Here is a 17,484-nt window from a genome sequence, read left to right on the forward strand (position 1 = left end):
GGGGAAAGGCTGTTGCAGTGAGGCCCAGGGTCTAGCCAAACCCAAAGGGTTGGAGCCCAGTCCCACCATGTCCCAGGGGTCTGCTTCAGGTTAAGGGTCGTCTGCTCAGAGGGGCTCAGGTCTAAACTGCATCTCTGACACTCAGCACTCACGCAGTTGAGATTTTTGCTTGCCTGTTGGTTTAACATCTATCTCCCCTGCTGGAAGGCCACCTCTGTGAGGTCAGGGACTGTCTACCTGGTTCACTGTTGAACTCCTAAGGCCAGTACAGAGTCTGGCACTTTACAGGATCTGTTTAAGTATTAAAACAGCTCAGGGCAGCTAACTTTAAAAACAGTGTCCTGCAAACATGTGTGTACATAAGCGCATGGGAATGGTCTGGAAGGAATGAGGTCACACTCCTCATCTTGGCTGCCTCTAGAAGGGACCAGGCTACGATTTGGCGATGGGGTGTGTGTGCGTGTGCACAAGTCAAGTTGGGGGGTACTGGCTTCAACTGTAATGATTTTACATTTTAACTAAACAATAATGAACAATAAAGCATGTTCCAGGTCAGGGGAGACAGAGGCGATAGGGAAATGCCAAGCCACACTCACGAAGAACAAAAAAAAACACCAAGACGCTCTGCATCCGCTGGTGGGTTTTGAGTCTTCACTTTATTACTATGTCACCAGAAGTCACCACCTTCACTTGGTTCACCACAAATGGACAGATGTCATAGAGGAGGGTGCCACGGGGCCACTGGATTCACTCTTGAGAGACTTAACCAGGTGGTGGGGGAGTCCAGAGTGGGGGCCCAGGATGGGGACCGCCATTCACTGCGCACACGCACACACACACAGATATATTTGTGGAGCCTTATATTATATATCTTATATATAGAAAATATATATATTTATACTATACACAGGCAGTAACGCTGCGGGCAAGGCGGGGGCACCCAGACAAGGGCTGTGGGCACCTGGGGACGGGGAGTGTCACATTGAGAGACAGCGCCAGGAGATGGGTGGACACGTCCATCCTCCTACAAACTTTTGTTAGGAGGGGTGCTCCCCCTTTGTGCTCCATAGAGAATCAAAGGGGTCTTGGGCCAAGATTGGGGGCTCCCAAGGGGTAGTACGGGGGGAGCGGGTCTTGGTTACATGGGGGAAGCCTGGGACCCCCAACAGTCTGGGAAGGCTGGAGTGGGGAGCAGATGCTGGGACCCTCTGAGCTAGCCCCAACAGTCACACCCCCAGGAGTGGCACGAGCCACATCCAGGCAGACAACCTGCGACTGCACGATCGGAGGCTGCAGACCTGGACCCGGAGCCTCTAGCTCTGTGCTCATCCGTGGACAAGTCACTGTCTTCCTGGCCCAGACTTCGCCCCTGTAAGGGTCCTCGAAGCTCTAAACTGGTGTGGAACCCAGATTTCCTTGACCCTCTCTTGTACTCGATGGGAGGAGGGGGTCCAAACTCAGTGAGGTCAGACTGCAGGGGTACCCTTCTCCAAGGAAAGGCTCAGAAGCAGGGGGAAGGCGGGGGGGGGGGCAGCAGGGAGGGAAAGGGGGTGTCACTGACCTGTGAGCACTGGCTCCAGGCTTGAGGTCTCCAGGGGATTGTCCTTAGCCAACAGAAGCAGCAAGACTTCCCCACCAACCAGTCAGAAGGAGAGTCAGGAGCCCTGGGTCTCAATTAAGTCCTGCGCTCCACATCTCTGGTCCTCTCTTTCTCACCCACCAGGGCACAGCCTGACCACGGATGGGGTCCTGCCTGGGCAGCACCCCAGGACTAGTGGGGAATGCTGAGTGAAATGATTCAGCACCCCCATTCCTGGCAGGGGGTCTGGTAAACCTTACCAATCTGGGGTGGCAGGGAGACTCTGTAATAAATACCCAGTACCTTGCTCTCTCACCCAGCACCTTGCTCTCTCACCCAGCATCACCAGCAGCTGGTCAGTGCCCAGGGGAACAGACAGGCAGCACCCTGGGGTCTCCCCAGCAAGGGAGGGTTTTGGCAGGGAGGGGACGAGGGGGAGGACTTCTCATAGCATCCTGTGTGGACACCAAACTTCTCTCTGCCAGAAACAGACCACATCCACCTGCACCCTGACCTGCTTTGCAAACCTTTGGTCTAGTGCAGGCTCCACTGCTCAACTTGGAGGACACCAGAGTCCCAGCCTGTCCTGACCTGGGCCACCCTGGGGGAGCCCTTTTCCCAGATGTGGAAAGTTGAAGTCCCCAACAAGCAGCTGTCACCCGGCTGTCTGGGGTCCTCTCCTCTCACCGCTGCCCCTTGGGAGGACTTGATCAGACCTGATCCATGCTCCACTGCCAACTCACTCGCGTGCTGAGCCTCAGTTTCTCCTTCTGCTAAGTGGGGGCAAGGATGCTGCTTCTCTGCCAAGGAAATTCCTGCTCCTTCCCTCACTGGCATGCTAACACCTGCCGTCCTCCGGGCCCCTCCGTGGGGACCTGTAGTCCATACAGCTGTACTCACACAGCACCTGGCCCCCATAAGAGACCCAGGGTCCAGCAGTTGGTTTAACACTCATCTCTGAGGACAGTCAGCTCCTCGAGGGCAGACACCCCACCCTTTGCGTTCCTGCCACGAATGCCCCATCACTGCTGAGTCAACAGGAAAGTGAGTGGCTATGACCTGCCTCGTAGGGTTCTCGTGGGGGCTGGTGGCGGGAACTACCCAGCACGGTACCCACCCACAATCCTGCTGCCCCGTTCCCTGAGGCACTGGCCGGTGGGCCTTGTCCCCACAGTCTCCCCGCTTCAAGGCCTGCCCACCCCATAAGGCTCAGTGTAGAGCCTGCTTTATCCAGAGTCCCTCCTCACCCTCCCCGTGCCTCGGGGGACACCTGCCACCCTCTCCCCTGGCCTGCGGCCTCCCCCAGACTTCCACGCCCGAGGGGCTCTTGCCACCCATCTTGGGGACAGTCTGTCCCACAGCAGCAGCTTCCAGGCGTAGGCCAAGCTGGGTCTAGAGCCCTGTCTTCCCACAGGGAGCCCAGTCACTTGGCAGGCCTTCTGGAAGGCCTTGGCTTGGCCGTCCCCGCCCCTCGGCCCCCAGCTGACCCCAGATGAAGGAAAGATGACACAGTGTCCCAGATCAGTTCTGTTTCCTGGGAGGTCACGGGGGCAGGGAAGGGGGCACCTGCTGGGTGGTTGGGACGAAGTAGCTCAGGTAGCAAGCCCAGCTCTGCCACTCACTCACTGTGATCTTGGGCCGGGAACTCCCCCTCCAGGCCTCCTTGTCCACCCAGCCCCAGGCAGGGACTTAGCGCGCCACTCCTAGAGTCAGGGACAGTGGTCAATCCGTCGGGAAGCCGTGAAGGCCTGCTGGAGCTCCTGGGAGGATGCACCCAGCTCGGAGTGGTACGTGGGAGCCAGGCCGGCCCGCTCGGCTCTCTTGCCTGGGAAGGCAGCCAGGGGAGAGGCCAGCGGGATGTGGGGAGAGGGGCCTGGAGGCAGGGCTGTCCCGCTGGGCGGAACAGTCGGGGCAGAGCAGGCCCCTGGCTTGCAGCAGAATCAGGGTGTCTCATGGGCTGAGGTCCCCAAGGCCTCCCAGAGGGACTGTAGCACTGAGCGGCGGAGCTCCGGGCTCGGGGATGGGAGATGGTGGGGACCCTGGGGGACAGAAGATGCTCTGTAGTCGGGCAGCCTGTGGTGGCCCCACCTCTATCACTGGCTGCCTGAGTGACCCTGACCTCGCCAGGCCTGTCTCCTCAAGCATAAAATGGAGATGGCCCAACACTCCGAGCAGGGCAGGGGTGTCACTCCTAGCAGATGACAGCCCCCAGTGTCCTGCGGGTACTCACACTCTGCAGTCAAACCTTCCCAGCATCCTCCCGGTGGAAGATTCTCTCCATTCCTACCTCTGGTTAAGAGCAGGGCCTCCTCCACATCCCCTCTTCCTCGTCTCCGGGGACCATCTGTCTTAGCACTCGTGCCAAGCACAGGCCTGACATACAGTAGGTGCTCAATGAAGGCTCACAGACATAAGGAATGAACGCAACCCCCAGGGCGCCGCACACCTGCACACACATGTGGACACCCCCAGCACCTCACTGCCCCGCCTACCCGAGCAGCCCTGGACCTCAGTGGAACCACCTGGAGGTGCCGGGCAGGGCAGCCAGGGAGGGAGCAGGGGGGCTGGGTGTGGAGGGAGGGGGCAGGGGGTAGCTGGGGTGGCTCAGGGGCAGGCGGGGGGCAGGTGGTCCCTGTGGCTCAGTAGCCCTGCGACTGGTAGCCCTGGGGCTCGGGCTCGAAGGCGCTGGCTGGCTGCTGGTAGGTGCCGCCCATGCTGGTGGGCTCTGGCCCGGTGCTGGGCTCCACGTAGGGGGCGTAAGGCATGCTGGAGTCCTGGCTGGGGTCCATGTAGTCCTGGGAGAAGAGGGCCGAGTCGGCGCCAATCTGGTACCTCTGGAAGGCCAGCACAGCCTGGCCCGCCTGGGGACGGGGGTTGGCAGGGACAAGGACAGGCGGGAGGGGGTGGTTAGGGGAGAGACAGACAAGAGCACTGGGTTAGTAGAGGTTAGTCCACAGGACACGGACAGAAGAGGGTTAAATATCCTCAAAACACGCTTGAGGGGGGATGGAGGAAAGCTGTCCTCAGAAGCCAGCCCAGAACCACACTGTCCAGCCAATAAGAAGTTTGGAGATCACCTGCCTGATGACCCCTAATGCCAAAGGTTACTGAGGGCAAAAAAAATTTCTAGAGTCTCCACTCTGGAGTGTTAAAATGGCCTAAGCCCCATAATATCCTTCTCCAACTGTGTTCTTAGGATGTTAGATGGGATGGAGAAAAAAATTTCTTGGTGGGACAGATAAATGTTGGCCTCTCCTAAAAGTTATTCTGTCCCTCTTGCAGCTAGGCATAGCCATATCACTAAGCTCTAGCCAATGGGTCAACCCCAAGTTCCCTTCTCACCCTTTGACTTGATGCCTGGAATGCAGATGTGAGAGCTGGCACTGTAGCTGCCATAATGGACCATGAGGTCCATGAGCCAAACTGTAAGGCTGGAAGAGGCCTCAGTCACTAACGACTTCTGGAGTCACTTATGCCAGCCCTGGACTATCTTCCCAGACTTAGACTTTTCTTAGACCACTGTCATTTGTGATTTCTGTCATTTGCTACTGAACCTAATTCTAACTGAAATGCTTAATCAAATAAGTTTGGGAAACTGAGTTAAACAGAGGACCACAGGAGTCATCAGAGCTCTGATTATTTCATGTATGCTGGGATCCCCAAGCAAGCAACCACTTATCTGACCACTAAAGCCCTTTCTACATAGAACTCAGTTGGGAAAGACTTGTCTACAGCATATACACATAAGTGGGAAACCCTTTTTAAGTGAAAGCAATTACATTATTATTAAGGACAATGAAACTGATCACACCAAGCTAGGGAATAAATTAAACCTGTCATTAAAAGACAGTGTTTACAGGTTTATGCTGAAAGCCTTCTCCAGAGGTCTTCCCAACCAAGGTCATCTGCCTGTGATGGGAAAATGCTTATGTTCTACATACTTCTGTTTGGGGGCCAGGAAGACTGAGGCCTATAAAAGGGGGCCTCATGGCAGAGTCAGTGCCAGAAGCCAGATCTGAACACAGAGGTTCTGCCCCTTCCTAGGCCAGGGCCCTCCCCATCTCCTTCCTTTTGGTCAGCCAGTTGACAAGGCACTAAGTCAACCAGGAACCTAAGAGGGCCAACAGGTGAGAGGCAGGGGCAAAGTGCCAGGGGCCTGGAAAAGGCAGACCAGACCTCAAGGAGGTGGGCTGAGGAAATCAGGAGCGGCCCTTTTGTATTTTCCATGATGTTGGTATGAGGTCCTGGCTACAGGGTGCCCAGATGCAGGAGCCTGGGGAAGGGAGGTGGAAAGCCCCTCCCCCACCCAGGGTAGAGACCACGTCTTCAGCCCCCTTGAGCCATCAGCGAGTCCACAAGAGCACAAAGGGAATGGATGAATGAGTTCCTGAGAGGAATTTCTGCAGACATGGTCCTCCCGAGCTCCCTGGCTCTACTGCTGTCCTGCACGGAGGCAGAGGCCTGGAGCCGATGACCTTTGCAGACCCTTCCAGGGCAGGACTCTGGCTACAGGCAGCTAGTGCTATCTGTGCAGTCACTCCTTCACCCCAGCTAAGTTAAGGACTCTCTGAGCCATCCAGTTCAAAGAGCCACAGACAGGAACCGTGGAGGGGGTGTGGGCCCCTGCTGGGCCTGGGGGCAGAGGTGAAGCTGGGAGTTCTGTTCAGAGCCCAGGGACCTAGTGGTCCACCTGGCTCTGCTTCTTCAGAGCAGGCGCACTCTCTGCGGCATCTCCACTACACAGGGCTTTGCCCCGGGGGCCAGTCTGTGTTCCAGGGCAGCTGAGGGCCACAAGGAGCGAACCTGTGCAGGACTGGAGGCCAAGGTCCTTTGGAAGATCGGGGATTCACCACACAGGAATCACTCCCAAAGGAGAAGTTATGAAGGTGTCCCTGACTCCTTGGAGAGAATGAATGAATGAACAAAAGAACTGACATTTATTGAGCATCTCTGTGCCAAGCCCTGTGCCAACCTTCGTTTCATCTGCACAATAGCCCTGAGAGGTTGGTTCATTATCACTCCTCAATCCAGGGAGGCAGACTGAGGCACAGAGTGGTGCGTGGCTCTGCCCAGGGTCCCACAGCGCACGAGAGCAGAGTCAGACAGGAGCCCCCTGCTGTGCTGGGCCAGGCCCCTTCTGGCAGCCAGCCTCCACTGGGACTGTAAAATTGGCCTTCGTATTGCAGCTGTGGGAGGGGCTCTCAGCCCTTATGGAGCCACCTCCAGCTTGTGGCAATGCATTTGAGAGAGATTTCTGTTTGTCTATCTTCCCATCCCCATCCTGGGGCCAGGAACCACCTGTGATTCATCACTAGGCACAGAACAGTTGCTCAATAAATGTTTACTGAATGAACAGACACATGAAGAATCAACAAAGGAGGTGATGAGGAAGTGGTGAGCCTTAACTGGCCCCTCTAGCCAGCCTTCCGCTACCCTGCACACCCTGGCATCTTGGCTGGTCCAGGCAGTGGGCTGCCCTTCAACCTTGCCACTGGGCATATACTTAGGGCTTCCTGCTTCTGGAAGCTGTGCAGGCCTACGGCTATGCCGAGGCAGGAAACAGCGTGTTGTATTCCTCCTGGAAGGTAAGGTCCTTGAATCTCCGCACGGCCAAGGCTGCGGTCAGGCTCTGCCAGGAGAGAGCAGGGGTGAGGCCGGTGCGGAAGAAGAAGGGGCAGGCAGAGGCGCCATCAGGGGGTTGGCTTCAGGGCGCAGGCTTCAGGGCGCAGGTCGGCACCTGTCAGTCAGCCATTCAGACTCCGCCCCTGGAAGTCCCGGTGACCACTCACTCACTCCTCCTCTGCAAGCCCCGCCCCAGGGGAAAAGGATGTCTAGGTGTCCACAAAAAGAAGAAATCTGGCCAGGATGGGCCCAGGAGGGGAACAGGGAAGGCTGGCTGCAGCACAGTCTCACAGGAGTGGCCGGCGCCGGTGCCTATATACAGCGCCGGGCGGGGGGAGGGGGGGCGCTTGCAGAAGGCCGAGGACAGCTCGAAGGCCTGGACGGGAGGGGGATGTGGGAAGGGAAGGGAGAACCCTTGGGAAGGGGAAAGTGAGCCTACATGACCCGAGACATCTGCAGGAGGGAGATGGGAGAAGAAAAAACATGTTGAGAGGACAGGGAGCCAGTGGGAGGAGGGGACAGTCACGCTGCCATGCCGACCGGCGCGCGAGACCATCAGATCCAAAATCCACAAAGGGGGTGACCTCTGGCCAGGGGTGCCCAGAGACATGCTTTTTTTGACCTACATATATATGTGGAGGTCAAATATACATGTATTTTTAACACACAAAGATCAGAATCCACATAGAAGTTCAGATTCCTGGCCTCCTTGGGAAAACCAGAAGCCCTGGCCTCTGTGGGTCCCCATTCCTGCTCAGAACAGGGCCTGGGTAGAGGGTGCCCTTTCAGGATGCTGTACACCTGCTGCCCGGTCCACTCACGCCTTCTCTCATTCTGCCTGCCAGATGGACACCTGTGTTTGTGACACAGCCCACTGCAAACCCAATCTCCCCATTTTACAGACAGGAAGGCAGAGGCCCAGAAAATTAGGAGAAGCCCCAAGATTCAACCCAGGTCTCCTGACTTTCAGCCTCTGCTCTTTCTCAGCCTTGAACCTCAAAGCCTTATCTTCCCATCTAGGCCTCAACCTTCTCGTCTGTAAAAGGGAACAGTAAATAACTACCACCCAATGACCAGAGTGGTTAGGAGGGGAAGCTGTTTCCACAGGAAGGGTGCCCTGCACCAGAGCCAGGGTCTGCTATCACCCCCGACCGTCCTGGCTGGCAAAGGGCAGTGGTCTCCCTCCTCAGGGAACAGCCCCGCTGTGTGCATTGAGGCGGGAAGCAGAACAGAGACCCTGGCTGTGCTCAAAGGCCCAGAAGTCTGGCTGGGGCGGGCAGGTGTGGGATGGCTGGACGGTATACTCACCCACGTGAAGATGGAGAAGAAGGAGAAGGCGATGGCGGCCCGGGCCGCGTCCGTCCCCTCGTTCAGCGGGTTGTCCTTGGGCTCGGAGACCTGCCACTGATTGGCCAGGAAGCAGAAGCCCACGAACCAGAGGAAGGCCCAGAAGGCTGGGGTGGGCACAGGACCAGGCAGCCCACGTGGGCGGAGAGGGCGGGTGGGGAGGAGGAGACGGAAAAAAAAACGAGGAACCGGGAAGGTTCAAGGGTGCGTCTCCCACGCTCCCCATCCACAGAGGGAGAGGAGGTGGGGGGGTCAGAGTGCGGGGAGCGCGGGGAAGCACAAGTGAGAACAGAGAGGCCGGCCAGACCCGGAGCAGGAGAGAGACCCCGGGGAAGGAGGCGGCCAGGCCCAGACCAGAGTCAGGGAGGGGCAGGCAGTGAGAAAGGGAGGGATGGAGAGAGGGAGAGACAGAGAAAAGTCAGTGAGCCTCGGCCGCGCTGCTCTAAGCTCAGCCAGCACAGGCTTCCCGGCTTAATCCCTGACTGACCCATGGTCCAGCCTGAGGCCTGCAGCTCTTCTGTGAGGGGCGGCCACCTGAGCCCACCCCCAACCTGGCTGCAGCCTCCCAGAGAACTGGACCGGGGAGGACGAGGGGACACGTCTATTTACAGTCCCACGGAGCCTTGAGGTGGCTGAGGGTTCCTCTGAGAGTCCAGGTCTGGGAGTTTTAGGGGTGGGAGCCTTGTGGGGACAAGTTCCTCTCTGGATGCCCACAGTCTACCTAGAGAGGCCCAAAGCTGCTCTGGATGAAGAGCATGCGTGCCCAAGGGCTGGCATCTAGAGCCCAGCCCCTCCCAGAGGCACTACTGGGGAGCCCTGGGGCTCTGTGGAGCACAATTTGAGAACCACTCGCGGCATATCTGTACCTTCAAATCAAAGGGGCCCCAGGCCTCACTGCCTGCAGACCAGGCACATCCTGAGAGTCCTGGAAGTGGCTGGAGGGGCCCCAGACAGAGACTCAAGAGCCCCAGGCCAGGGACACCAAGCCCAAGCCTCCTCCAGCCTCTCAGACTCACTGAGACAGAGGCCAGGGCACCTCTGCCAAAGCCGCTTCTGAAGGGCAAGGGCAGCTCCCCAGCCCCAAGTCCTGACCCTCCCAGGGCACCTAATGTGTGCAGGGCCTTCGGCCATCACTCAGCTTAGTACTCACAGGGCTCCACCAGGGAGAGGGGCCAGAGGAGGCCAGTGCAAGCAGAGGAACCCCCTCCGGATATTGTGTTCCTACTCTGCCATGAGCTGTGAGCTGTCTTGGGGTCTAGGGCCCCGCCCTGGTCCTACACAACCCTGCTGCCAGCCTTGTGACCCCAAGTCTGTCCCTTTGCAACCACCTGCACCTCGGTTTCCCCATCTGGAAAATGGGCAGAAGGGTGGCAGCCACCTCCCAGGTGTGTGTGAGGCTGAGCAGGACCGCGGTCAGGAGAGCCCCCGGCAGACTCTGTGCTGCTGGCGGCGGGAGGGGGCACAGTACCCACTGGGGTGGGGCTCACCCGAGACGCCGATGTCGGACAGGACGGCCTTCTTCCGGTCCTTGACGCTGCTTATCTGGGGGAAGTACACGTCCAGGGCCAGGTAAAGCAGGCAGGTGAGGAAGGCAAGCACGCCCACGGTCACGCCGTAGCCGCAGGCGTTGGGGTTGCGGTTGTAGATACAGAACTCCTCGCTTTCCGAGGGGCTGTTGAGGTAGCCCTCATTCACGATGGAGCCGAACACCACGATGGAGAACACCTGTGGCGACGGGAGGGGTGGGGGTGGCCGTGAGACCCGGGCAGGCCCCTCCTAGGGGCTGCCTGCCCCTCTGTGAGCCCTCTTCATCCCAAACAGTCACAGGGCCGAGGTGTGGCACGCAGGTCAGAGGGGGAGGCCCAGAGAGGGAGGGAAACTTGCTTGGGGTCACAGAGCACAGGTGGGGTCAATCACTTCCTTCTCCAGCTGGAGGCACCGAGGACCCGCCCCCCCAACCACAGATGTGGCCCCACTCCCCTTCCAGTCAGGTGCTAAGAGGCCTTCCTGGGCCCTGACACCAAGGTTCCTCTAGGACTGGACCCAGCCTCCCAGAAGAAGCAGTCTCAGCCCTCCAGGTGGTGAACTGCCACGCCTGCAAACCCCTGGCTGATTCTGGCATGAGCCAGCCCCATCATGGGTTCTGTGGAATGACAGGCTGTTCTGGGGTTTCAGGCCCTGTCTTTGGTCCCACCCTTCCCTGATGCCCAGGCACTGACAAGCAGAAAGAATGACAAAGGAACAAATACACCAGTTACAACCTTGTCAATTACAGGGCAACCTGCAGGACCCCAAGCGTAACAGGCGTTACCTCCTTTAACGCTCCCAACAATCTCCAAGACGGGTCTATTTCAGCTGAGTTGGCTGCCAGCAGGGGTGGTCCCTCCTGACCCTACCTCCTGGTATCTACATCCTTGTGCTATCTCCTTCCCCTTGACTGAGGGCTGAGCCTAGCAAGTTGCTTCTCAACAAAACAGACTATGGATGTCACTTGTGTGAGAAGATTACAAAGACCCGGCCTCGGTCAAGCTCATCCTCTCCGGCCCCTCCTTGCTCACTCTGAGGGAAGCGGCTGCCAGGTTTGGAGCTGCCTTATGAAGAAACATACGGATGTGGAACTGAGGGAAGTCTCCAGGCAACAGCCAACAGGGAACTCGGCCCACAAGGAATGAGGCCTGCCAGCGCCATGTAAGTGAGCCTGACGGCAGAGCTACCCTCAGCCTTCAGATGAGACCACAGCCCTGGCCAACATCTCTATGTGCGAGGCAGTGGCACCTCACTAAGCAGGCTCCTGGCCATGGAAACTGAGAGAATACAGGCGCTTTTGTTGTTGTTTTTAACGTGTGCTTTACTTATTTGGCTGCATCAAGGCTTAGTTGCAGCGTGCAGGATCTTGGTTACTGCAGGATCTTGGTTACCGCGTGCAGGCTTCTCTCTAGTTTTGGTGTGTGGGCTTAATTGCTGCACCACATGTGGGATCTGTTTCCTAACCAGGGATTGAACCAGCGTCCTCTGCATTGGAAGACGGAGTCTTAACCCCTGGACCACTAGGGAAGTCCCCGAACATTGCCTGTTTTAAGTCATTACATTTGGGGGTGTGCTGTGGCGCAGAAACAGCTAACGAATACAATCAGTATCGCTGGGGTTTTGCAGATGAGACAGGGAAGGTGAAGGTGTCAGTTTATGTGCCCAGAGTCACACAGCTGGGACGCGGCAGAGCTGGCTTCAAACCCAGCGACCTGATTCTGAAGTCTATGCTTCTTCCTCCTGCCTCTCACCTCCCCTGAAACTCTGAGGATGAAACAGTCAATGGACAAACACAAGACAGGAAGACAGAGCCTCAGATGTGGCCTGCAGTGAACCTGAGGTGCAGCTGCATAGGACTTTTTTTTTACTTTTTATTTCATATTGAAGCATAGCTGATTAAGCTTCGCCGATGGCTCACCGGGTTAAGAATCTGCCTGCAATGCAGGAGACAAAGGAGATGTAGGTTCGATCCCTGGGTTGGGAAGATCCTCTAGAGAAGGAAATGGCAACCCACTCCAGTCTTCTTGCCTGGAGAATTCCACGGACAGAGGAGTCTGGTGGGCTACAGTCCAGGGGGTTGCGAAGAGGCAACTGAGCAACTAAGCACACCGCTGATTAACAGAGTTGTGATAGTTTCAGGTGGACAGCAAAGGGACTCAGCCACACATACACATGTATCCATTCTCCCCCAAACTCCCCTCCTATCCAGGTCGTCACATAACAGAGTTCCCTGTGCTATAAAGTACGTCTTTGTTCATTATCCATTTTAATGCAGAGGATTTTAATTGCCCATTTCCCACTTCACTTTGCTTTCCAATTTTTCCACAATGAGGAACTATAATTTCAGTGTGAACCAGATACATTTTTGTCCTTAGCTAACACCTTGGATGGGTAGAGACTCCATGGCAGGTGTGAGAAAAAATATGAGAAGCATCATTTTTTTAATTGTATTTTTAAGATGTCTACACATGGATTTTATAACATACTAGATATATCAGTGTAGTAGTAATATATATATAAAACAAATCTACATTTTTTAATTGAAGTATAATTATATAAGTTACAAGTATATAATATATACTTGTGATTCAGTTTTTAAAGGTTATACTCTATTTATAGTTATTATACAATATTGGCTATAGTCTCCACGATGTACAATAAATCCTTGTAGCTTATTTTATACATAACAGTTTGTACCTCTTAATCCCCAAACCCTATATTGCCCCTCCCTGCTGGTAACCACAATTATCTTCTATATCTGTAAATCTGCTTCTTTGTTGTATTTACTAGTTTGTTGCACTTTTTAGACTCCATATATAACTGATACACAGTATTTGTCTCTATCTGACTTATTTCACTTAGCATAATACCCTCCAAGGCCATTCATTTTGCCGCAAATGGCAAATTTTCCTTCTTTTTTATGACTGAGTAGTATTCCATTCCAAGACAGATTTAGAAAAGGCAGAGGAACCAGAGATCAAATTGCCAACGTGCGCTGGATCATCAAAAAAGCAAGAGAATTCCAGAAAAATACCTACTTCTGCTTTATTGACTACGCCAAAGCCTCTGACTGTGTGGGTCACAACTGTGGAAAATTCTTAAAGAAATAGGAACACCAGACCACCTGACCTGCCTCCTAAGAAATCTGTCTGCAGGTCAAGAAGCAAAAGTAAGAACTGGACATGGAACAATAGACTGGTTCCAAATTGGGAAAGGAGTATGTCAAGGCTGTATATTGTCACTCTGCTTATTTAACTTATATGCAGAGTATGTCATGAGAAATGCCAGGCTGGATGAAGCACAAACTGGAATCAAGATTGCCAGGAGAACTATCAATCACCTCAGATACGCAGATGACACCACCCTATGGCAGAAAAGGAAGAGGAACTAAAGTGCCTCTTGATGAAAGTGAAAGAGGAGAGTGAAACAGTTGGGTTAAAACTCAACATTCAGAAAACTAAGATCATGGCATCTGGTCCCATCACTTCATGGCAAATAGATGGGGAAACAATGGAAATAGTGACAGACTTTATTTTGGGGGGCTCCAAAATCACTGCAGATGGTGACCACAGCCATGAAATTAAAAGGCGCTTGCTCCTTGGAAGAAAAGCTATGACCAACCTAGACAGCATATTAAAAAGCAGAGACCTTTGCCAACAAAGGTCTGTCTAGACAAAGCTATGGTTTTTCGAGTAGTCATGTACAGATGTGAGAGTTGGACTATAAAGAAAGCTGAGTGCCGAAGAACTGATGCTTTTGAACTGTGGTGTTGCAGAAGACTCTTGAGAGTCCCTTGGATTTCAAGGAGATCCAACCAACCCATCCTAAAGGAAATCAGTCCTGAGTATTCATTGGAAGGACTGACACTGAACTCCAATACTTTGGCCACCTGATCCGAAGAACTGACTCCTTGGAAGAGACTCTGATACTGGGAAAGATTGAAGGCAGCCTGAGAAGGGGACAACAGAGGATGAGATGGTTGGATGGCATCACCAACTTGACAGACATGAGTTTGAGCAGGCTCCAGGAGTTGGTGATGGACAGGGAAGCCTGGTGTGCTGTAGTTCATGGGGTTGCAAAGAGTCAGACACAACTGAGTGACTGAACTGAACTGAGTATGCCATTGCATATATATACCACATCTTCTTTATCCATTTATCTGTTTTTTTTTTAAGTATATTTATTTTTATTTATTTGGCTGCATGGGGGTCTTAGTTGTGGTACGTGGGATCTTCACTGTGGCATGCAAACTCTTAGTGCAGCATGTGGGATCCAGTTCCATGACCAGGGATTGAACCCTGGTCCCCTGCATTGGCAATATAGAATTAGCCACTGGACCACCAGGAAAGTTCCTATCCATTCATCTGTTGATGGACACTTTAGGTTGCTTCCATTTCTTGGCAGCTGTAAATGATGCTGCTATGAACCTTGGGGTGCATGTATCTTTTCAAGTCAGTGTTTTTGGTTTTCTCAGATATATGCCCAGGAGTGGAACTGCTGGGTCATACAGTACTTCCATTTTTAGTTTTTTGAGACACCTCCGTACTGTTTTCCACAGTAGCTGCACCAATTTACATTCCCATCAAAGGTGTATGAGGATTCCCTTTTCTTCACATCCTCAGCAACATTTGCTATTTGTGTTCTTTTTGATGATAACTATTCTGACTGATGTGAGGTGATACCTCATTGTGGTTTTGATTTGCATTTCCCTGGTGATTAGTGATGCTAAGCATCTTTTTATGTGCCTGTTGGCCATCTGCATGTCCTCTTTGGGGAAATGTCTATTCAGATCTTCTGCCCATTTTTTAATCAGCGTTTTTTTTTTTTTTTTTTTTTTACAGGATTTTGTGTGTGTGTGTGTGTTGAGTTGTAATAGCTGTTTACCTATGCTGGGTATTAACCCCTTATCAGCCTTATCAATTGCAAATATTTTCTCCCATTCAGTGGGGCTGTCTTTTTGTTTTGTTTATAATTCCATGGACTGTACAGTCCATGGGGTCGCAGAGTCGGACACGACTGAGCGACTTTCACTTTGTTGTGCAAAAGCTTTCAAGTTTAATTAGGTCTCATTTGTTTATTTTCACTTTTATTTCCTTTGCTTTAGGAGATAAATCCCCTCAAAATATTGCTAGGATTTATGTCAAAGAGTGTTCTGCTTATATTTTCCTCTATGGGTTTTATGTTTTCTGGTCTCACATTTAGGTCTTTAATCTATTGTGAGTCTGTTTTTGTATATGGTGTGAAAGAATGCTCTGATTTCATTCGTTTATGTGTAGCTGTCCAGTTTCCCCAGCATCACGTATTGAAGAGACTGCTTTTTCTCCACTGTATATTCTTGCCTCCTTTGTCATAGGCTAACTGACCATAAGTGCATGGGTTTCAGATTCACTCACACTTCATGGGAGGACTGACTCAAAATTTTTTCCCTAAAGGAGAGCATGATCTAAAGTTTGGAGATCACTGGTTCATGACACTGTGTGTTAAGGATTCTGACCCAAATATCCACTACCAGATGAGTGGTGAAGCAAGCTGTGGCACATCCATACAGCGGAATATTATTCGGCCACTAAAAGGGGCAGAGTTCTGATACAACTAGAGGGACCTTGAAACTGATGAAGAAAGAAGCGAAAGAAGCCAGACGTGAAAGGTCAGTATTATGATTTCTTTTATGTATTATACCCTTAACAGGCAAACCATGGCAAACAGACCAGAGATCACCAGCGGCTGGGGAAGTGGAGAATGGGGAGTGACTACTTAACGGGCATGGGGGTACTTTATGGGGGTAATGGAAGAGTTTCAAAACTAGACAGGCAGCAGTTGTACAACACTGAACGCACTGAAGGTCACTGAACTGTATACTCTGAAATGGCTCATTGTGGGTAATGTCAATTTTTTTCTGCAATTCAAAAAAAAAAAAAGAAAGGATTGATAGGCTGTGTCCTGGTTCAGCCACGGGCACTGAAGTGGGCAGTGGCGGCCCGTGAGCCACACGTCTGCCAATCCTGACTTGGGAAAGTACACGTCACCACAACCCCAGGCCTGTGGAGGCGTCCGGGCTCAAAGCTCTGCCCAGTCATAGGCTCTGGTCTTCACAATCACCCCATGGAACAGTGAGGGCGATCCCTACTGCCCCCAAATTACAGAGCAGGAAAACTGAGGTTCCGGAAGAGAAGGTGACACTGCTGTCGGGAGTACAGGCTGAATCGGAGCCCAGTTCCCCTCAGTCTCAGCCCTAGGCCCTCTTCCACCTGACCGAGCTGGCTCGGCCTCAGGAGGTAGACCCCTAAAGGAGGGGCGACCCTTTATTTCCAGAGACCCAGGGGATCAGCAGGAAAGCAGGCTGTGGGGCCAGAGTGGCAGGTCTGGCGTTCGGGGTCACAGGAGGGGAGAAGCAGGAAGTCCTGACTTCAAAGCGGTTGTCAGACGGATCCCTGGGCTACTGACACAGCCCAGAGGAGCAAGGCAGACACCAACGCGAGCTGAAGGCGGGCTCTGACAGCCGGCTGCCTGGGCCGTGCACTGCACAGCTCCAGGGTCCACCACTCGCACAGCCCCTTGGACTGTGACCGAGATCAGTCTAAGTCTCCTACCAGGAAAGCGCCAGGTCAGGAATCTGAGGCCCTGTCTTCAGATTCGGTCACTAGACACCACCGATCCAGCAAAATGGAAAGACAGTGAAAGTCGCTCAGTCATGTCTGACTCTGCAACTCCACGGACTATACAGTCCATGGAATTCTCCAGGCCAGAATACTGGAGTGGGTTCTTCTCCAGGGGATCTTCCCAACCCAAGGATTGAGCCCAGGTCTCCTGCATTGCAGGCGGATTCCTCACCAGCTGAGCCACAGGAGAAGCTTGAGGATACTGGAGTGGGTAGCCTATCCCTTCTCCAGTGGATCTTCCCGACCCAGGAATCGAACCGGGGTCTTAAAAGCCTCTTGATTAGAGAGAGACTTCAGACATGAGGAGTCACACAGACCGGATGGATTTAAATCCCAAGCCTGCTCCTCATGCTGTGTGGCCTCCAGCTAATGACATACATAACCTCTCTGAGCCTCAGCTTGGTCCTCTGTAAAAATTAACCTTCCCTCCAGGGCTGATGGGAGAACGACATCAGCGAGTACCTGGAGCAGAGCGGCCGGAACTTCGTAGGGTTAACTGCCTTCTCCAGAGGCCCTGGACACTTCCTGACAGACATGCTCCTGGGGGCTGGAACAAGGGTGGGCCCCCACAAAGCAGCCTTCGAGGAGGTTGTGGGGGGAGGGGAGCAGATTGGCGGAAGTCTGGGCTTTGGCAACCGCAGAGGAGGAACCATTAAGACAAGCCCTCTTTGGGGAGAGGAGCAGGGCGTCCTCAGGGAGGCCAGAGGAAAGTGCTGGCGAGGACGTGTCCCCAAGAGGGGACGAAGCAAG

General features: G+C 53.7%; 1 protein-coding gene across 2 annotated transcripts in view; it reads right to left on the reverse strand.

Annotated features, from left to right (window-relative positions):
* Positions 1 to 629: 629 nt before the first annotated feature.
* Positions 630 to 17,484, reverse strand: part of SYNGR1 (synaptogyrin 1) — a 30,181-nt gene continuing 13,326 nt past the window's right edge. Inside the window, exons 2-4 of one of the 2 annotated variants that reach the window (XM_040233268.1) lie at positions 10,036 to 10,273; positions 8,510 to 8,655; positions 630 to 4,440 (exon numbers count right to left, since the gene is read on the reverse strand). In XM_040233268.1, the coding sequence (XP_040089202.1) occupies positions 4,219 to 4,440; positions 8,510 to 8,655; positions 10,036 to 10,273 (606 nt within the window). In that variant the 3' untranslated portion in view covers positions 630 to 4,218. Of the gene's footprint in view, positions 4,441 to 6,493; positions 7,209 to 8,509; positions 8,656 to 10,035; positions 10,274 to 17,484 lie in introns of those variants that run through there. The other variant, XM_040233269.1, reaches the window with a different exon arrangement.

Source organism: Oryx dammah, unplaced genomic scaffold, assembly GCF_014754425.2.
Source record: "Oryx dammah isolate SB20612 unplaced genomic scaffold, SCBI_Odam_1.1 HiC_scaffold_29, whole genome shotgun sequence".
Classification (NCBI taxonomy): Eukaryota; Metazoa; Chordata; class Mammalia; order Artiodactyla; family Bovidae; genus Oryx; species Oryx dammah.